At 45.2% G+C, this 22,331-nt stretch overlaps 1 protein-coding gene across 3 annotated transcripts in view; it reads right to left on the bottom strand.

Annotated features, from left to right (window-relative positions):
* The window catches only part of grm8a (glutamate receptor, metabotropic 8a), a 260,782-nt gene that overhangs the window by 51,033 nt on the left and 187,418 nt on the right, over nt 1–22,331 (bottom strand). For 2 of the 3 annotated variants that reach the window (XM_041857313.2, XM_041857312.2), the window contains exons 4-8: nt 20,494–20,629; nt 20,115–20,269; nt 19,322–19,459; nt 3,861–4,061; nt 3,494–3,544 (exon numbers count right to left, since the gene is read on the bottom strand). In XM_041857313.2, coding sequence (XP_041713247.1) covers nt 3,494–3,544; nt 3,861–4,061; nt 19,322–19,459; nt 20,115–20,269; nt 20,494–20,629 — 681 coding nt within the window. The remainder of the gene's footprint in view (nt 1–3,493; nt 3,545–3,860; nt 4,062–19,321; nt 19,460–20,114; nt 20,270–20,493; nt 20,630–22,331) is intronic. The other variant, XM_041857314.2, reaches the window with a different exon arrangement.

The following is a 22,331-nucleotide window of genomic DNA, read 5'->3' as shown; positions in this document are numbered from 1 at the left end:
ACACTCGCGCCGTGGTAACGCCAGCCGAAAATAGAGCCCTATGTGTCACTCTGTGTTGGCACGTTGGTTGCATTGGACATGTGTAATGTCCCTGTCCAGGAGCAGACCTGGGACATGTGTGGCTTCCTGTAACACACTCTGGAGGCAGCTTATAAAGTGGACTACTGGGATGCATCCCAAATTGAACCCTATTCCCTATAGTGCACTACTTTTGACAAGGGCCTGTACGGAAACTATATAGGGAATATTGTGCCATTTGGGACGTAGACCTAGATTATCATATTCATCAGAGCAGAAGTGGTGGGACACACTGGTCCTCAAAAGCTGCAGGGTTGCCGATGTGCGTTATTTCCTTCATATGAGAGACTGATTAAGACATAAAGATGTCTTTTGATATCTGTCCTACAAAGTGTACAAAGACTTGTTGTGGCTATTTTTCTACATTTACTTCAGCTGCTCATTGAAAACGGAGTCACAATAGCCCAACAGCAACTGAAATGAGATTTCCTCTGCCAATAACAGTCCCTAAATGCGTTACTTTACAGAGTGTTGTCACAATGACTTACAGTACTAGAGGGGATGTTGTTGGTAGGCAACAACAGAACAGGACATTCTAGATAAAAGAACTAGATGAGTTGAGATGATGAAAGAGACAGTAGTCTGTTTGATATCTTGCTTGCATTCTGAGTCAATCCATCCATGGTGATGACTGATGATGGACCAGGATGAAAAGGAGAGAGAAACAGAAAAGAGCAACAAAAACAGGGAAAACATCATCAACATTGAGCCAAATCTGAAGTGTCATGTTTTTGGTCAAAGAAAATAGGATCTGCAGCATGCCTATGCGTATGAATAAAACTATGCAAACTCATCTAGTGGCCTCTAGACAGAATCAAGTGACAACATAACGTCTGAAGTGGGCTGCTTAATAAGTCAGTGCTCGACATGAGACAAAACATGCGTCCTAAATGACACCCTATTCCCTATGTAGTGCACTACTTTATAGGGAATGCACTATATAGGGAATAGGGTGCCATTCGGGGCACAACCAGAATGTCCTTTAGATCACTGTGGAGACAATAGAGGGTGTGGAGACTCAAGCTGAACAGAACAGAAGAAGAGGTATCAGATGCAGTCTGCACGGTGTAGCGTGTGATTGCTGCTACAGGCACTGTTCCTTATTGTCTTTCTTCCCCTGGATCTGCAATGCACCACCATCTGCGTGTGTGTATGAGAGGGAAAACAAGAGAGATATGGAGGGAGAGGGGAGAAGTGGAGAGATGGAGGGAGGGAGAGACAGATGGAGAGAGAAAAGTAGGGGAGAAAAGGAGAGTGAAAAGAGAGATAATGAGAAGATAAAGGAGAGAGGGAGTGGGAAAGAGAGACGGAGGGGAGGGGAGGGAGGGAGGGAGGGATAGAGCTAGGAAGTGTGTGAGCAGGAAGGTGCTCTCTCCATCAGCATGAGTTTCTGTCACAGTCAGAGAGCACATCGATAACACCTGAACACTGTAGGGATATACACACACACACACATACACACACACACACACTTGGGGTCAATGGAGGGGTCATCCAAGTGTCCAATCTCATGCTGCTGAGAAAGGTTAGATCTGGCAGGGTTCCGTGGGGAAAGATCGTTAATAAGTGCACCGGCCAGTGTGTGTGTGTGTGTGTGCGTGTGTGCATGTGTGTGTGTGTCTGCATGAGATATCTCCACACCTGGTGTGTGTTTTCCCTAGATCGTTCTGAAACCTCACTACTGAATTAGGCTCTTCCTCTCTGTCAAGACAAAAGGCGCTGGATTGATTTTCCGCCTGTGTCGGTAAGCAGGGGGATCGGGCCTATCAGCTCAGCACAGCTCCTCTAAGTTGCATTTGATTGGTATGGATCCCTGGCCCCTGCTGCAGCCATGTCAAGGGCACTGTGGATGGTCCGTCTCAATTGAAGTGTGCTCTATTGACATACACTGACTTAAACTCTCTCGTCTTGCCGTCTCTCGCTCGCTAGCTCGCTCACGAACGCACACACACACACACATACAGTCTGTAACTTTATCCAATAACAGCCCTAACCTTGCTATGCCAGACATGATGTACTATAAGAGCCTGTAGCTGAAGAACACAAAACAACATAAGTCTACAACATCATCAACATCAGTCCCCAGCAGAAAACACATTCACTCCTCTGGCGTTATTATTATTAACCTCCTGTTGAACTCCAGAGGGGCAGAAATCGATACCAACACAACATGTTGCTTCTCCGTGTAGTCAGCTTGAAAACAAACACGTCAAGTATTCCCAGGCCTGTTGAAGACTAGATACTAGATGTAAACAACATCAACAGCCCTACGGCAATTTATCTTGTGCCTCTCGGCATTGAAAAACCAGCAGCATTCAATAGACATAAGATTTACTGATCTCTAGTAAGTAGTCTGGTAAAGTGCCGTTTGTCAGGCCTGCTCTCTGCTCCATGCCCTTCTACATTCATCTCAATCAAGTGGGCAGTGACATTTTGCTCTATTAAGGGAGGTTACTGTCTTAAATGGTGGTGAAGTACTATGTGACCTGTGTCTTTAGTATTCAACAGGGCTAGAATGGCCATAGTAGGACTTGAACCTGCAATCTTGTGTTTATCAGCCCAATACCTTTGCTATCACTGCCAAGAGGTCCAAACCCTCGCCGATAAGTTGCAGGTGCTGTACTAGCTATGGATGCTACAGTATTTACAATGCCATGTGAATTTTGCTTAAGCCACTGGAGTGTAAAGTGTTGTTCAGTGTTTGTGAGTGGACGACACCGCCACTGTATGAATACATTTATTACCTAATGCTCTTACAGTCTTTAAAACTGCCTCGTGGGCTAATTATTCATTTTAGAGAGGAATTCTCATGCAGTAATTCTAATACAGGCAAGACTCGCTGATCGATCAACACAACTGATGCAAATCACAGGAGTTGAATGGAACATAACAAATGAATATGCAGCGAGATAAATAAATATAGCCATAACAAAAAGAAGCAGAAAGTACATATTCAAATGAACAGTCTAATGTTATTTAGAGCTATATCAATTGTTTTTGCCCATTTATGCTCTTCGGAGGCCGAGAGGGACAAAACAGTCAAATAAGCACAACACTCATGAAAACAAGTTTAAAGCATTACTGAGTCTCAAGTCAAGCTCCAAGTTAATCACCATCTGCAGCAAGCACAAAGCGTTGTAAACTATGTTAGGAGAAGTGGATGGATATTCCATGGCACCACTAGTTAAAAAGCTGAACTACATAACATATAGAATATTATGTATACAAAATAATGTACAGAATAGATTCATGGAGTATGGCCATTAGCAGGTGAAGGAAGCAGGATAAGTTAGGATAATTAGTTGAGAAATATGAAGAGAGCAGTAGTATTAGTATTAGTAGTATTATCCCTTTCACTGAGAGCCAGTAAAGGGAACTATCACTGAGAGGGAATAGCATGTGTAACCCTACGCACTCTGTGGGAGGACTGCTCTCAGAGAGGATGGATCATGGCTCATGGAGGACACTAGGGGGAAACAAGATGGGGCAAAACGTAAATCATTTCACTAACTACCTCATGAACTACAGTAACCCTGTAATCAAAGCTTAATGAATGTTCAAGATGTCCTCTGATTGGAGGGGGAGAAAGAAAAAGGAGTCATGGATAGGGTGGGTATGATGAGGGAGTGGTGTGTGACTCGAAGTTGAAGTTGATGTTGTGTATGTGGCTGAGCAGTGTGTGTGTGTGTGTGTGTGTGTGTGTGTGTGTGTGTGTGTGTGTGTGTGTGTGTGTGTGTGTGTGAGTGTGAGTGTGCGTGTGTGTGCGTCCGTGCTCCACTCACCATTAAAGTTGACAGCTCTGATATGGCTGAGTAGTTCCTTGCCGTCGATGTTGGTCATCTTTGGGCACAGGCCTGGGTATCCATAGCAGAGTTCCCTGTGCATCCGGTGTAGGGCATGGGCCATAGCATACACAGCATCCATCACAAACTGCACCTTCCCCTCCTGCTCGTAGCTCGAGTCCCGACCAACCTTCTCCAGACCTGGGAGAGTGGAGAGAGACAGACGGACAGTCAGCTACACTATGGAGGGAAACATCCAACTGTCTATTTGGCAAAGATGCAAAATGTATAACATTACATTATAATGGCATTTTCGTGAAAAAAACACTGACCTTGGTCCCACTGCTTTCACACACACACAAAACATCTGTCTGTACTGGGCATGTTGTTTTATTCAGTTGAGCACACACACAGTGACACACACAAACTGACACGCACACACACACGCACACACACACTGACACACGCGAGCACACGTGCACGCTCACTTTCTTTATAATGCAGTTGAATGTGTGCTTATGTAACTGATAGCATCATTAGCATAATTAGCTAATAAAGAGGCGAAAGCACAAACTCCTTCATGCATAAACATGAACATCTCTAATTGATTATGATGCCTTTCTACCATTTTCATCAAAGTTATTAAAGTGGAACTGCAACAGAAAATGGAAAAAGGGTTGATTTTCAGAAGCAACTAATTTGTATTGAATTCTTTCAGCTTTTAACTCAGCTTTTACTCAGTACAAGCCTTCGGGGGGGAAAAAAACTAAAAAATTGTAAATAAAAAACATGCCTGGGCTAGGTGAATTAACAAAAGTCTTCAATCAATAAGCGTGTCTGAGTGGAATACATAGGCTCAGGAGAAGGAAATCCAATTCAGTTTTATAGAAGCTTCCACACAGCAGGCAAGTCTCACGTGAAGGTGATGCATTAGTAGGAGCAGGACGGACACACACACACACACACACACACACACACCTGGTTATTCCCTGTGAAGGATACGGTGCGAGCTACAATAACAGGGGATGGGGGCTGACTTCACAAGACACCAAACAACTAAGAAGGACATTGTGGGAGACATCATAGAAATCAGTCCCAATAATTAAAAGCCACTCCAATCGACAGGACTCAAATCAGAAGTACTGCTGCCCACATGGTCCAGAGCCATCCACTCCTTCACTAGGTAATCCCACCAGGTATAGGCACTGACTAATGAAGGACTGACTCAGCTTATCCCAATTAGGCACTGTGAGCTTATCCTATCGAAGAGAGCTCCCAGTGCCTTGAGCTTATAACATGAATAAAGAAGCAGTCCTCTGACATAACCCAGGCCAGTGAACAAACACTTGGGACAGGCGCTGAGCCATCAGACTCAATCTGAATCCCACCCTGGCTTTGACTTGACACACTGGAGAGATAGGTACTGTATCACTACTAAGCCTCAGACACACAGCATAAACCCTACAGTCACACACACACACACACACACACACACAGCAGGCTTATGGTCCAGCCAACCATATAATCACCCTGTTGAGCTCCTCATAAAGAAAATGGCATCCATCTCAACTCAGTCCCCAGATAAGACTACATAGGGTGCATCCTATTCCCTATATAGTGTACCCATAGGGCTCTGGTCAAAAGTAGTGCACTATATAGGGAATAGGGTGACATTTCAGACGCAGGCATGGAGGACTAGATACCTTCTGCATTCCCTCTACTGGCTGACAGAGGAGGGTTGGTGCAGCTACTGTCATTACAGAAAACAATGCTGTTATATTTCCTTCAATTGCATCATTACAGTTTATTCCCTCCCTAGCTGACTGGCTGACAGGGTGAGGTGCAGCAGTTGTCATGTTTATGCTCTGTCTGTCCCTGTCTGTCCCTGTCTGGCCCTGTCTGAACCAGCCATGTGACACACAGGAGATCCAACCCTGTCATACACACGTATGCATGCATGCATGCACACACGTACATACACACACATTCACACACTCTCTCTCTATCTCTCGCACACACTGCAGCCATCCCCTTCCCCATCACAATCACTGTCAGCTCAGACAATGGCAGCCTCAGCCCTGCTAAATAAAATTTGCCCGTTCTGCTTTGCTTTAATAATCTGGGATAACACAGGCGGAAGGCAGGGAGAATTTGCATGGCTGTAGAGGCAGATATTTGTTCTCTTACACACATGCACACACACACACACACACACAAAGAAACGTGCACACAGTCACGCACACACGCACACACACTGTCACGCCCTGGCTCTGGGACTCTGTTATGTTGAGCCAGGGTGTGTTGTTTCTATGTGTTTTGTGTTCTAGGTTTATTATCTAGCTCTTGTGTTTCTGTGTTGGCCGGGGTGGTTCTCAATCAGAGGCAACGAGTATCAGCTGTTGCTTGTTGTCTCTGATTGGGACCATACTTAGGCAGCCTGTTTGCCACAGTGTTTTGTGGGATCTTGTTCCGTGTTGGTTTTGTATTGTAACCAAGGACTTCACGTTATCGTTTTGTTTCGTGTGGAATAAAATAAGTATGTTCACTCATCACGCTGCGCATTGGTCCACTGTGTTCGACGATCGTGACACACACTTAAACAGCATGCTAGCAGTTACCATAGACTTCTAGTCATTGTGCTAACGCTACTTCCTTCAAACTGCATGCAGAGACATAAAAATTGTATCCACAAGTTTATCTGACTCTGGGGAAGTAGATAAATGGCTTCATTGCCAAAATCCTGAAGTATCCCTTTAACTCTGCAAACCTGCGGCTATCACACCACCAAGCAGGGAGTCTCAGACCTGCAGTGCTCTGAGATGAGGGTCCATTTAGAAAAGACACGCATCCAAACAATCTACCTGGTCTGTCATCAGCAACCAATCAAAGGTGATGTCTTTATAAGTGAAGCAGCTCAACCTGTATTCAATACAATGCTGCCACCAACACTCTTCAATGCAAAAGCAACCATCAGTACCACGAAGCAAACGGTACAGGACAGGATTGACTTACTTCAGGGCCAAATTCAGAGTAGGCGTGCTGCTCTAGGATCAGTTCTGCCTTTTAGATCATAGATCAGCAGGACTCCTTCTCTGAGATGCTTCCCCTTCCATGTCTCAGAGAAGGTGATGTCACTTAAGACAAGGTTACCTCACCTTTATCAACATCATGCATTGAAAAACACCAAAGCTGCATATTTTTACAAGACATAGATTACCTACACACTCATACATATCAGGACATAAATCACCCACACAAAGACACATATCAGGAAATAAATCACCAACACAAAGACACATATCAGGACATAAATCACCCACACAAAGACACATATCAGGACATAAATCACCCACACAAAGACACATATCAGGACATAAATCACCCACACAAAGACATATATCAGGACATAAATCACCCACACAAAGACACATATCAGGACATAAATCACCCACACAAAGACACATATCAGGACATAAATCACCCACACAAAGACACATATCAGGACATAAATCACCCACACAAAGACACATATCAGGACATAAATCACCCACACAAAGACACATAACAGGACATAAATCACCCACACAAAGACACATATCAGGACATAAATCACCCACACAAAGACACATATCAGGACATAAATCACCCACACACACACACACATATAAAAACACTGCATGTGTTTTAAAAGAGAGGCAGAGATCCAACAGTCTGAGTGGATTGACAGGCTAATGCTAGTATGATAATATGCTAAATGCTGTGATTTATCTGTAGGGAACAATATGGCACCTTAAGCAGTGATTGATGGCTACACGGCTGACAGACGACCTAATGATTCAAACAAGCTTCTCAATTAAACGTCAATTAGGATTGCAAATTCAATCACCCCCCCTCTCTCTCTCTCTCTCTCTCTCTCTGACAACTCTCTCTCTCTCTGTCTCTTTCTCCCTCTCTCTCTCACTCTCTCTCCGTCCCTCTCTCTGTCTCTCTCTCCATTTCTCTCTCTCTTCCTCTCGCTCTGTCTATTTCTCTCTCTGTCTTCACAGCACAGAGCCTTTCCATTTCTCTTTCTGTTCAACACAGGACACTTTCCCACCTTTATAAAGATGAAAATTAAATACATTATGTCCTAACTAAAAAGTGAAGGTATTTTATAATAATTACAAAAAAAACACCACATGCTTTGATTCAGATGGTGGTGAATATATTTGCATAAAGGCATGAGATTAACACAGCATTCATTTATCACACACATCCTGAACACGTCAAGATCCTGCTGACAAGATGAGAGAGCATGCCCAGGGTACTGCTCTCATTCACAGACGCACACGCACACAAACACACGCATAAACACGCATGCACGCACAAACACACACACACACACACACACACACACACACACACACTGTACAGACACAAACACACTCTCTCACACACACATAGGCACACATAGGCACACACACATACACACACAAATGTATGCACAAACATAATGCACACCGTACACTCATAAATGCTTACACATATGCATGGGCGCACTGACTGACACATGTGGACTATGATAATGTGCTGTACATCTCCAGCCATAAACCATCATCTGCTCATATCTCGCCTGACACACACATACACACACACACACACACATACACACACACACACACACACATAAAACTCCACTGCATTAATGAACAAGCTCCAACTTACAGCTACAACTCTTCTCCAACATCTTCTCGCTTTCCCTTAAAAAATGAAGCGCCTATCCGCCAAGACAGACATTAATAATCAATAGGCCAAAATATACAGATAATGACAACAGTGATCTTGAGCCAAGCATTAAACCATGGTATGAGAATTCTTCATCACATTCAACACCAGTAAACACAGTATAAACCCAGCTCTTAAGAACTCATCAGAGGGATAATATGTCCCTGTGACTGGAGCTAGGGTTTAGTCTAGTGTTGGAAGAGAAAGAGAATTCATGACTCAGACATTACCAGTGACAAAGTAAATTCATATTTTAAATGCTCAACATACTGATAATCTCCTCTTCTACCCCTCACTCCCCTTCTCCTCTCCTTTACCTCGTATCCAAACAGAGGCTTTGCAGAAGACAGAAAGAGAGAGAGAAAGAAAGAGAGAGAGAGCGATAAGCAGTAACGTTAAGAGAAAGAGAGGAAGAGGAAAGAGAGTGGAGGAGAGGAGAGAGAGCGCTATTGTTAAATGTAAGCTGGACCGTGAAATTGTATTACTGGACAACAGTTGTTCTCCCTCACTCATGTCACATGCACAAGTGGGCTGTATTTGTGTGTGTATGTGTGTGTGTGTGTGTGTGTGTTTGTGTGTGTGTGTGTCTGAGCGCACCTGAGACTCTGACATTAATCTAACAGGTACAAGGCCAGTGGAGCAGCCAGGCGCAGACACACACACACACACACAAACACACACACACACACAGGTGTGCAGCCAAGCCAGGTCCTCTGTGGGTTGCCAGTTGTCCCTGTTGTGACTAATGAACCTGTGTTTAGTTTAATGAAGATCAGACAGGTCACATGGTGCGAGCACAGCTGCTCACCTGGAGAGAACTGGCAGGATCCTCTCTCTCTCTCTCTCTCTCTCTCTCTCTCTCTCTCTCTCTCTCTCTCTCTCTCTCTCTCTCTCTCTCTCTCTCTCTCTCTCTCTCTCTCTCTCTCTCTCTCTCTCTCTCTCTCTCTCTCTCTCTCTCTCTCTGTTCTTACAGTCTCTTTCTCCCTCACTCTCTGCAACTTTTTCAGTTACATCAGCCTGTGTGTGTCAGCAGCAGTAGAGCAGCCAGGCTGATAGGAGAGTGGTGTTGGTGGCAGCAGTGGTCTCCTAGTATAGAAGCATTATTCAGAGGTAACACTGATGGATGTCCTGCTGAACACACTGTGATGGCCCTGCCTGCTGCAGTCAGCTCTGCTCCCCATCTATGACGAGAGCAACGTACACACACACATGCACACACGCAAATAAGAGCGCACACACACATGCACGCATGCACGTGTACACACAGACACACACACACTCACTGCCTGCTACAAAAAGAAGTGGTCTGCCATCTGTGACTAAACCAACACAAGCACAACTCTAGTGAGAAAGAGTTTAAACCAGAGCCCCAGGTCATCCATTGAGGGTATTTGTCTTGAGATGACATACAGTATGGGCTGGCAGATGTGATCTTTGGACTAATCGAGGAGAAGGAGTAGGCCGAAACGGAGCCTGGGTCTCAATTAGAGAGCCCTAGCAGATGACAGGGTGACTGTGACTGCGAAAGAACACTGATGATCCTCTTCTCATAACTTGCTGGTTCAAGGATTTATTATTATCCTACAAACAGGGGCTCACAGGCAGGCAGACAATGGGGAACTGTGGCAGTGCTGCTGTCCACACAAACACACACTGAGAGGTAAGGGTGCTTTATCCTTCAGCCTGACAGAGGTGAACCAACAAATATGTTCCCTTTCTATCTCTCTACCAACCTTTCCTGCACCCTAATTCTAGGTTGTTTGTTCGTGCAAGCGTGCTTGCTCATGTGCTGCCTGCCTGTGTTCTCCCTTCCTCCCTCCCTGCCTGTATGCCTGCCTGTGTTCTCCCTCCCTCCCTGCCTGGCTGTCCTGCGCCCTAATTCCAGCGTGTGGACCCCTGCTTCATTGGCTCTGTCAGAGCCAATCCCGTTTACCGGTGAGCGGATTCGTTTAGGCCCCTGTGAGGAAATCACCCTGTGCAGCAACAACTGGGTGATACATTGAGGGATCAGGCAGCTTTAGCTCTCAGACTGCTGACGGCTCCATCCTTCAGACCATCACGAACACACATTCCTATAGTCAGACACAACAGCAATAAAGAAAATAAGATGTTACTCCCAGTGCTTCTGTGAGCAGTGTTTTGATATAGAATCAACCACTCTAAAGACTCTGATGAACATCCAGGACATTTCAGGCAGAGATTCTCAACATTGTGTTTGTGTGTGTGTGTCTGTGTGTGTGTGTGTGTGTGTGTGTGTGTGTCTGTGTGCATTGTAAATACAAGTGTTGATTGAGGTCTATAGGGTTGTGTCTAAGAGTGATACTCATTAGCTCACTGTATTCATGTATTCTCAGCAGAGAGACAAGAGAGGGGTGGAGAGGGCTCACACGCACACACACACACAAACACACTCCGCTAGCTGTCACGACAATGACCACAAACAGCAGGATCGAGCCGAGGCAGCTGATTGGTTTCCGTGTTGATGATGCGAAGGTTGTGAACTCTCGCACTAGAAATTAATCGACTCTGATACTCCACGCCACTACAGGGCTCTCCATACACAGACACACCAGGGACAGTCACCAGAGCACTGGCCCTTATCTACCTTTGGCTGAGTGCCTACTACAGTGGCTTCGAAATGAGAGGACAGAGAGAGAGGACATGTTCCAGCTTTATACACAAACTCAAAGAGAACCACCTGGATTAAAAGTGTTGCACTAAACAAACAAGCACACACATACGGATGTCCAGAGGTGCTGCTGACTCAGGTGTTTGTGTCTGATTGTTCTGCAGCCTTCGACAGGTGCAGATAAAACTGCTCACACTGCTTACTGTTTAAAACTCCATCCACTACACACACACACACACACACACACACACACACACACACACACACACACACTGGCTACAATAACACAGCACAAAACCATTCAGCCTGATACACGCTACAAACACTAACACAACCTATTCCCAATATAGAGGGGAGGAGAGAGAGTGAGGGATAGACATAGAGGATAAAGAAAGAGAAAAAGAAAGCAAGAGAGAGAGATGAAGAGAGAGAGGAGAGAGAGAGATGAAGAGAGAGAGCAGAGAGAGAGATGAAGAGAGAGAGCAGAGAGAGAGATGAAGAGAGAGAGCAGAGAGAGAGATGAAGAGAGAGAGCAGAGAGAGAGATGAAGAGAGAGCAGAGAGAGAGATGAAGAGAGAGAGCAGAGAGAGAGATGCAGAGAGAGAGATGAAGAGAGAGAGGAGAGAGAGAGATGAAGAGAGAGAGGAGAGAGAGATGAAGAGAGAGAGCAGAGAGAAATGAAGAGAGAGAGGAGAGAGAGAGATGAAGATAGAGAGCAGAGAGAGATGAAGAGAGAGAGCAGAGAGAGAGATGAAGAGAGAGAGAGGAGAGAGAGAGATGAAGAGAGAGATGAAGAGAGAGAGGAGAGAGAGAGATGAAGAGAGAGAGCAGAGAGAGAGATGAAGAGAGAGAGGAGAGAGAGAGAGATGAAGAGAGAGAGCAGAGAGAGAGATGAAGAGAGAGAGGAGAGAGAGAGATGAAGAGAGAGAGGAGAGAGACAGATGAAGAGAGAGAGCAGAGAGAGAGATGAAGAGAGAGAGCAGAGAGAGAGATGAAGAGAGAGAGGAGAGAGAGAGATGAAGAGATAGAGATGAAGAGAGAGAGCAGAGAGAGATGAAGAGAGAGAGCAGAGAGAGAGATGAAGAGAGAGAGCAGAGAGAGAGATGAAGAGAGAGAGCAGAGAGAGAGATGAAGAGAGAGAGCAGAGAGAGAGATGAAGAGCGAGAGGAGAGAGAGAGATGAAGAGAGAGAGCAGAGAGAGAGATGAAGAGAGAGAGCAGAGAAAGAGATGAAGAGAGAGCAGAGAGAGATGAAGAGAGAGAGGAGAGAGAGAGAGATGAAGAGAGAGAGCAGATAGAGAGATGAAGAGAGAGAGGAGAGAGATAGATGAAGAGAGAGAGCAGAGAGAGAGAGATGAAGAGAGAGTAGAGAGAGAGATTAAGAGAGAGAGCAAAGAGAGAGATGAAGAGAGAGAGTGATGAAGAGAGAGAGCAGAGAGAGAGAGATGAAGAGAGAGTAGAGAGAGAGAGATGAAGAGAGAGAGCAGAGAGAGAGAGATGAAGAGAGAGAGTAGAGAGAGACAGATGAAGAGAGAGAGCAGAGAGAGAGAGATGAAGAGAGAGAGGAGAGAGAGAGATGAAGAGAGAGAGCAGAGAGAGAGATGAAGAGAGAGAGGAAGAGAGAGAGCAGAGAGAGAGATGAAGAGAGAGAGCAGAGAGAGAGATGAAGAGAGAGAGCAGAGAGAGAGATGAAGAGAGAGAGCAGAGAGAGAGATGAAGAGAGAGAGCAGTGAGAGAGATGAAGACCCAGCCCCAGCCCCACACCGTAAACCCACTACTCTGGTAAAACCCACTGAGGTGGCCATACTCATTGATTCAAATGGGAAATTCATCCAAGAGGATGAACTCTTCCCCCACCACAAGGTGTCCAAATTATGGTGCTCAAAAATGCAGGATGCACTCCACATCCTCTCCCAGCCTGACTTTGGCACACCAGTCCACATTATTATTCACACCGGCACCAACAACCTGCGAGAGGAGCAGGAGAGAGTAGGCAGCCTGGTCAACAGAGTAGCAGAGAGGGCCTCTGAGTGCTTCCCCAACTCCCACATCACCACCTCCACTCTGCTGCCCCTCAAAGACTTTCATCCCCGTACCATTCAGAAAGTCAACACTGACATCATCACAGGGTGTGGCACGTTGCTCACCACCCAACAATCACCCAAGAGGATCTGCACGATCACTCCCACCTGAGGAAGCAGACAGTAGGGATGTTTGCCAAGTCTCTAAAGGACGTGGCACTTGGTAGACAAACACCCCATGCCGCACTGGACAGAGGACCACCCAGAGACCCCTACCAGACCACCGCACCACCAAGGAGCCCCAGGCCCCCTCAACGCCCCACCAGACCCAGCGCACCCCACAGGCCCAACCCACCACCAGAGCATCACCACTTCCATTGGCTTAGCCAGACTGGACCAGGCTCAGCCTACTACCTCGCACCAGACCACCACCTCTACCAGACCAGAGAGGAAGCCCCCCGGCCCAGACCTGGCCCCCGTCCACTCCACAGGGCCCAACAGCAGGACCAGCGCAGCTACGCAGTGGTCCTCAGAGGACAGGAGAACCCTGTAGGGTTGAGTGAGATTAAACAGCTCCTCCAAAATATCTGCACTAAACTGCACTAAAAGCGCACACACATGCACACACACACACACACACACCTGTTGTACAGTTGACTTGTTCAATGAATAGGAATATATATATATGTGTTCCTTTGCGCAATATATACCCCCCTCAGAATCCCCATATTACTCAGAGGAGATATTCCCCAGCCTTGAGGAAGAGACGTGCCATTTCCAGGCCCAGGGAAATGTGCTCATCTGTGGGGACACAAATGCGCGCACAGGAACACTACCTGATCTAATGACCACACGAGGGGACAGCTTTATTACAGGCCATACTGTTTCTAACTTTCATAATCTCCCCCATAGAAACAACAGTGACAGCACCATCAACAAAAACGGAAGGGATCTGTTGCAGCTCTGTCGAAGTCTGGGTTTGTACTGAGCTCCTGAGTGGCGCAGTGGTCTAAGGCACTGCATCGCAGTGCTAACTGTGCCACTAGAGATCCTGGTTCGAATCCAGGCTCTGTCGCAGCCGGCCGCGACCGGGAGACTCATGGGCGGCGCACAATTGGCCCAGCGTCGTCTAGGGTAGGGGAGGGAATGGCCGGCAGGGATGTAGCTCAGTTGATAGAGCATGGCGTTTGCAACGCCAGGGTTGTGGGTTCGATTCCCACGGGGGGCCAGTATAAAAAAAATATGTAATCACTAACTGTAAGTCGCTCTGGATAAGAGCGTCTGCTAAATGACTAAAATGTAAATGTACTTTGTCAATGGTAGGTTACCGGGGGACTCTTTGGGGAGATTCACCTCTTGGCCACAGCACAGTAGACTATATGATTACAGACATTGACCCTTTCTCTCTCAGCTCATTCACCGTCAAGCCACTAACACCTCTGTCTGATCACAGCCAAATTACATTGTTCTTCAAAAGAACAGACATGGAAACAGCCCAGTAAGCTGTACACCATCAGAAATTCATACAGATGGGCCCAAAACAGAACAGAAGAATACCAGAAAGCAACCAGTAACCAAAATATCAAAACACTCTTAGATAACTTTCTGGATACCACATTCACTCACAGTAAAGAAGGCATCAATCTAGCAGTAAAAAACATCAACTATATATTCAGGCAAACAGCAAAAGAAGCACAACTGAAATTGATAATAAACAAAACAAAAAAGACCACAGATGACAACTGGTTTGATGCAGATTGTAAAATTATAAGGAAAAAACTTAGAACACTATCAAACCTAAAGCACAGAGACCCAAATAATGGTGAATTACGCCTTCATTTCTGTGAGACTTTAAAACTCTATAAACGTACACTCAGAACCAAAAAAGCACAGTACAAAAGCAAGCAGCTGACACTAATTGAGGAGTCCATAAACACAAACTTCTGACTAAAAATATCAAAACAAAAGGAATTAGCGATACAAAATGGTGACATATGGACAACCCATTTTAAAACACTCTACAACACCGTTCAAATTGACACAAACGCAGAACAATGCCAAATTCATGAGAAGTTGAATGGATTACAAAAAGCTATAAAGGACAATTACTGACCAGGAGCTCTATAAGAATCTTCAGGCCCTCAAATAATTAAAAAAAGCATGTGGACCAGATGGCATCCTAAATGAGATGCTCAAATTCACTAGTGCAAAATGTCAATTGGCTATATTAAAACTGTTTAATTTGATCCTGAGTGTAGGTTATTTCCCTGACATCTGGAATCAAGGACTCATAACCCCAATCTTTAAGAACGGAGACAAATCTGACCCTAATAATTACAGAGGCATTTGTGTAAACAGTAACCTGGGGACGGTTTTCTGTAGTATTATAAATGTAAGAGTTCTAAACTTCCTTAATAAGCACAATGTCTTGAGTAAAAGCCAAATTGGATTTATACCAAAACATCGCACGACCAATAATATTTACACCTTACATACCCTGATAGATAAACATGTCCACCAAAATAATACCAAAATGTACGCTTGCTTTATCGACTTCCCAAAAGCTTTTTATTCTATTTGGCATACAGGACTGTTCTACAAAGTTATTGAAAGTGGTGTAGTGGGTAAAACATATGACATCATTAAATCAATGTATACTGGCAATACGTGCAGCATCAAAATTGGCAAGAAAATAACAGAATTCATTAACCAGGGGCGGGGCCTTCACCAGAGTTGCAAAGAAGAGCCCTGCACTCTTCAGTATTTACATCAACGAATTGGCCACTATTCTAGAAAAATCCCCAGCCCCTGGTGTTAGTCTCCACAATTCAGAGGTTAAATGCCTGCTCTTCACAGATGACCTATGCCTGCTGTCACCCACAGCAGAGCCTGGACCTGCTAGAGCAGTACTGCCAGACCTGGGCCCTGGCAGTAAACCCCAAAAATACTAAAATAATGATTTTCCAGAGAAGATCCAGATCTCAGGGAATTAGACCAAAGTTCTCAATTGGTACAAAATATATAGAGTACTGCACACACTACAATTACTTAGGTTTAAAAATAAGCTCAACTGAACACCTTAATGATGCAGTGAATGAACTGAGAGAGAGAGCACGCAGGGCATTCTACGCCATTAAAAAACAAATTCAAATTGAAATAAAATTTGGCTAAAACTAATTGAATGTGTCATTGAACCAATTGCACTTTATGGCAGCGAGGTGTGGGGTCCACTTGCAAAACAAGATTTCACCAAATGGGACAAACACCCCATTGAAACCCTGCATGCAGAGTTCTGTAAGATTCTCCTACATGTCCAGAGGAAAACTACAAACAATGCATGCAGGGCAGAATTAGGCCAATATCCAATATATAATAAAAACTAAAAAAATAGCAATTAAGTTTTGGAAACATCTAAAATACAGTGACCCCCTCTCATATCATTACCGAGCCCTGCAATGCCAAGAGCTGAGCAAAGAAAAGAGTCCCCTCATCCAGCTGGTCCTGGGGCTGAGTTCACAAACCTGTTCTACTAACACACTGAAGCCTCAGGACCAGAACATCCAATCAATCAGAATAAACCAAATTACAACACAGTCAAAACAAAACGACATTGCTTATTGGGAAACACACGCACAAAGTAAAATGCAGTGCTATCTGGCCCTAAATCGACAGTACACCGTGGCTAACTATTTGACCATGGTTACTGATCAAAACCTTAGAAAAACCTTGACAAAGTACAGGCTCAGTGAGCACAGCCTTGCCATTGAGAAGGGTAGACACAGGAAAACCTGGCTCCCTGTAGAGGAAAGGCTGTGCAACCACTGTACCACAGCAGAACCTGAGACAGAGCTGCATTTCCTGACAAAATGTCAGAAATATAAAACAATTAGAGTGTCATTTCCCCAAATTTGAAACAGTTTTTCAAGGTTTCAAAGACCTCTCTGATGAGAATAGGCTACCCGTGCTGTTGGGGGAGGACGCAGAGAGCTGTGGGTTGGCGGCGCACTACATTGCTGCCTGCCATAAGATGAGGGACAGTGTCTGACAGACCAACCAACCTGCAAATGTCCTCTATATTGTTATTGTTCATTGGTTATTTTGACCCTTGGTTATTGTTGTTACTGTTGTCCCGTTGACAATGTTTATTATTATTATTTGTATTATGTTAATAGTGTAAATATCCAAAGTAAGGTTCTTACGTCATGCCAATAAAGCAAATTGAATTGAGAGAGAGAGAGAGAGAGAGAGAGAGAGAGAGAGAGAGAGAGAGAGAGAGAGAGATGTATTGTAACCTATTCCCAGACCTCACTCTAAGTCATTGTTATTTTTCACCAGTGGTGGCTCCTCAGAGGAAGATAAAACGATACTAAATATATTCACGTCATCAAATAACTGATTCAAACAAACTGTTTTGCAATGAAGGGTAGCCCCAACAGCACTCTCTGGGGTAGCACCATTGTGTAGCCGGAAGACAACTAGCTTCCGTCCTCCTCTGGGCATATCGACTTCAATACAAAACCTAGGAGGCTCAAGGTTCTCACACCCTTCCATAGACTTACACAGTATTTAAAAACTTCCGGAAGACGTCCTCCAACCTATCTGAGCTCTTGCGGCACGAACTGAATGTTGTCCACCCAATGAAAGGATCATAAATTGAATCTAGTACTGAAAGCATAAACTACAGCTAGCTATCACTGCAGTGTATAAAATGTGGTGAGTAGTTGACTCAAAGAGAGAGGAATACAATAGTTGAAAATTTTTGGACAAATTAATTTATTCAAAAATGAAGGACAAGCAAGAGAGAGAGAGAGAGAGAGAGAGAGAGAGAGAGAGAGAGAGGAGAGAGAGAGAGAGAGAGAGAGAGAGAGCGAGAGAGAGAGAGAGAATTCATCATTTTTTTTCACTTTCACTTACTTAGCTAGCAAATGCAGCTAGCTAGTTCAGTCTACTCAAACACCCATTCAAACAGAGGGATGCTATGTTAGCTAGTTGGCTATGACTATCCAACACAACACTGGAACTCTTCGAAGTCATGATAAGCTTTTGGTTTTACTAATTTACGGAAGCAAACGGAACAAAATGGGGATAAACATAACAGAATTTGTTCAAAAGAAACTCTCGTTTGCAACTGTTGGACTAATGATTACACAGTAGATCAGCTAGATGCAGGCAAGAGTGTGCAAGGTGGTATTGAGTGTGTCACTGTCTGTCACCTCAAAATTTTATTTCGACCTGTGTGCACCTACGTTGTAAACTTTCATTCATAGGCTAGGTTGTAGCAACCTCATGATGGGTATAGGGCAAATGTGAGTATCATGTAGTAGCCTAAACCTATCGATGTTACATTGAGCTGGTTGAATGGAATATGAATGTCATCCAATATGCTGTAATAGAAATAAAGCACAGACTGCCACTGTTCTTCACCACATGTATAAGTGGACCTTCAGGACACAGGGCTAGCGAGCTGTGATGGAGTCAGACACTGGAAAACCTCCAAATGTCGTCTGGAACCAAAATATCAGCTGTGTGTCGACACACACCGATACACACATTGTCACTGATACACACACACCATTCGACAAGCCCACACTGCACAGACTGTGAGAACACACACTGTCACACACTATTTCACACACAGTTATACACACCAACAAACATTGTTCTGCAAGCCCAAACTGCACAGACTGTGTACACACACTATCACACACAGTTCTCTCCAGACTCATCCATGCAGGATCAGCCAAGGGGCTCTACTGTACTCTACATATCATTTCATGTCGTTTGCACAGAGCTCTGAGCACACAGAGGGTGTTCATATAGAACAAACCATTCTCCTTAGAGAGTAAAGCTATCTATGCTCAATGACGTGTGAACAGAGATAATATTAAGTAGCCTGTCTAGGATGACTATAGGGCATTAACTCTTCTGCCAGCCTACATTACCCATACTCCTCTGCTTTACTACTATTCCTGGCCTACACTACCCACCCTTCACCACTGCACTGAGCCAATACCCATCCTCCTGTGCTCCATCGCCATAGTATCTTACCAGTGCATTTCTTGGGGCTTCCGGGGCGCTTGCCATGCATCCCCAGCTTGCAGCCGAAGTTCTCCTCCCAGAACTCAGCGAACCACACGTTCCTCCTGTTGTTGGACAGAGAGCGGCTCCTGAAGTAACGGTCAAATGCTGTGGGGGAGAGGGGGAAGAAGGAAGAGAGGAAGGGGGAGATGATGGAGGAGAGGAGAGGAGAGGAGAGGAGAGGAGAGGAGAGGAGAGGGAGAGGAGAGGAGAGGAGAGGAGAGGAGAGGAGAGGAGAGGAGAGGAGAGGAGAGGAGAGGAGGAAGAAGGAAGAGAGGAAGGGGGAGATGATAGAGGAGAGGGAGAGGAGGAGAGGAGAGGAGAGGGAGAGGGAGAGGAGAGGAGAGGAGAGGAGAGGAGAGGAGAGGAGAGGAGAGGAGAGGAGAGGAGAGGAGAGAGAGGAGAGGAGAGGAGAGGAGAGGAGAGGAGAGGAGAGGGAGAGGAGAGGAGAGGAGAGGAGAGGAGAGGAGAGGAGAGGAGGGAGAGGAGAGGAGAGGAGAGGAGAGGAGAGGAGAGGAGAGGAGAGGAGAGGAGAGGAGAGGAGAGGAGAGGAGAGGAGAGGAGAGGAGAGGAGAGGAGAGGAGAGGAGAGGAGAGGAGAGGAGAGGAGAGGAGAGGAGAGGAGAGGTCAGTGAGTGACATTACTTGTAAATACAGACCTGTAAACATCTGGTATGATGTGATGTCAACCTTGTTGAGGGTATACTGTGTCTTTAACTCTTTCCCCTCAAAACACTATGATCTAAAATGGCTTCTGTCTATACCGTCCACGGAGGCTCGTTTGGGCAGGATGGTAACGGCTCCCTCAGCCACCCGCTCCTGGCCAATCACTGGAGAGATTTTGGAGCCCCAGCTGTCTGAACCCACCCACAGGAAGTGACCAGTCTGGTTGTTGTGCTTGGCCGCGTCCAGGATACGCCTGAGAGAGAGATAGAAGGAGAGAGAAAGGGGGTAGGGAGAGGGGGGAGGAGAAAGAGGAAGGGGAGAGCGAGGAAGAGAGAGAGAAAGACTCAGGACTGGAGTCACGACCGACACTTGGTATACCGGGGTATAAGGGTACAGGGGTGTGTGTGTAGTGGTGTAGGGATAGGCTATAGAGGTAGAGGTGTAGTTGTGTGTTTTTTGGGGGGCTGTACAACATACCGTATGTCGTCCTCGTTGGCAAACATAATGACAGCCCTGGCATTGGACGTCTCCAGCAGACGCATGATGATCTTATCAAACTCCCCTGGCTTGGGTTCACGCGGGATCTTCAGAGACTGAGCTATACACACCCCACCTAGAGGGAGAGGGAGAGAGGGAGAGAGGGAGAGAGGGAGAGAGGGAGAGAGGCAGAGAGGGAGAGGGAAAGAGAGAGAGAAAAATAAAGAGAATATATTAGTATCTGAATCATCCTCATCAATATGAGCACATCGTAAACAGCATTGTGACTCCCACTGCTGTGAAAGAGAAAGAAAAAGAGAGCTATTAGTGTTGTTGGTCACGTCCCTAATCCTGAAGTGGCAGCCTGTTGCCTTCTCGCCAGCGCACAGAACCAGGATTCATACAAACACAGCGTGACAGGACATATTGGAGCGGATGTTGCTGTTAATAACTTGAAACGTGATATGGGGGAGTGTGTGTGTGTGTGTGTGTGTGTGTTGGAGTCTCCTCAGCCAGTCTCATTAAGTTCCAGGCCATTAAATGAACATCTGTAGTGTCTGCGGAGCTCTGTATTACTGTACTTAATCAGAGCAGCGTTCTCTCCACTCACACACACACACACACACACAATCCTGTAGAAAAATACTAATTAGCACCAAATGAAAGCCCTCTCTAGAATAATGGCTGGTGTGAGACACCCTCCAACAGGCCTGCTTCTGTTCTGTTCCTCCTCACTGCAGTCGGTCTCATAATAGGGCTACGCAATGTGTTGTACTGGGGATTGATGGGTCATTAATAACTGTCCCATAGAGGAGAAAGGTTCCCAAATACAGAAAAAGCATCTGCTTTACCACTGTGCTATTGAAGTTGTATCTTCCATGTCAATTTATTTGACCCTTCAACCAACAATTTTGACAACAAATTCAAAATACCATGTATTTTGAAAGACAATATTAATACATTTTTGTCATTCATGTGAGTCACATGGCTGTTTGTCACCTCCTTCAAACACATCTCTCAACTCATCTCTCATATGAACTAACCATAGCCATTACACTCCGATCCAATTACCATTCATTTCATAGTGGTTTCTTTCATTGACGCTCTCAAAGCGTGGTCCCGATTTCCAAGAACTGAAAAATTGCTCTTTCATGTGCCGAAAAACTGTTTATCAAAGAAAAACAAATGATTATGCACCCAGAGTTAACTTTCAAATGCTTCTTTTTTTATGGATGGTACTTGTTATCATCAACATGTAGGGACCAGTGTGAGTATGTTTTCTACAAACACACAAACCCCATCTCTTACAGAGAACCCAGCATAGCAGAACATCTCAGAGAGAGAGAGAGAGAGAGAGAGAGAGAGAGAGAGAGAGAGAGAGAGAGAGAGAGAGAGAGAGAGAGAGAGAGAGAGAGAGAGACAGAGACAGAGACAGAGACAGAGACAGAGACAGAGACAGAGACAGAGAGATGGCTGTGGATGGCTCTGAGTGTATTGTAGTGCACCCTTGTGGTGACACCAGCTCCACTACAGCAGCCTAGCGGTCAGTACACCTGCCCTACAGACACACAGCTCCAAGAGAAAACCACTAACAAGCTACTGAGTTAAGCAATTCAGGAACATGTTTCACAGTGGGAGTTTGTGTACATACAGAGACTGAGTAGACTCTGGGTAGAAGTTAAGGCAGTAAACACACATATCTAGGATAATCTCACTCCAGTGGATGATGTAGTGGGAGTTACAGTAATTAATGGAATCATACTCTGTAGGCCTGCTACTCCAACAGTGACCTCCTTCTCTGCATTTCATCTTTAATCATTTGATGATCAGTGCTTTAT

The sequence above is a fragment of the Coregonus clupeaformis genome, chromosome 30 (genome assembly GCF_020615455.1).
Source record: "Coregonus clupeaformis isolate EN_2021a chromosome 30, ASM2061545v1, whole genome shotgun sequence".
NCBI lineage: Eukaryota > Metazoa > Chordata > Actinopteri > Salmoniformes > Salmonidae > Coregonus > Coregonus clupeaformis.
Note: the sequence above shows the minus strand (reverse complement) of the source record. Positions and strands in the feature narration are given on the sequence as shown.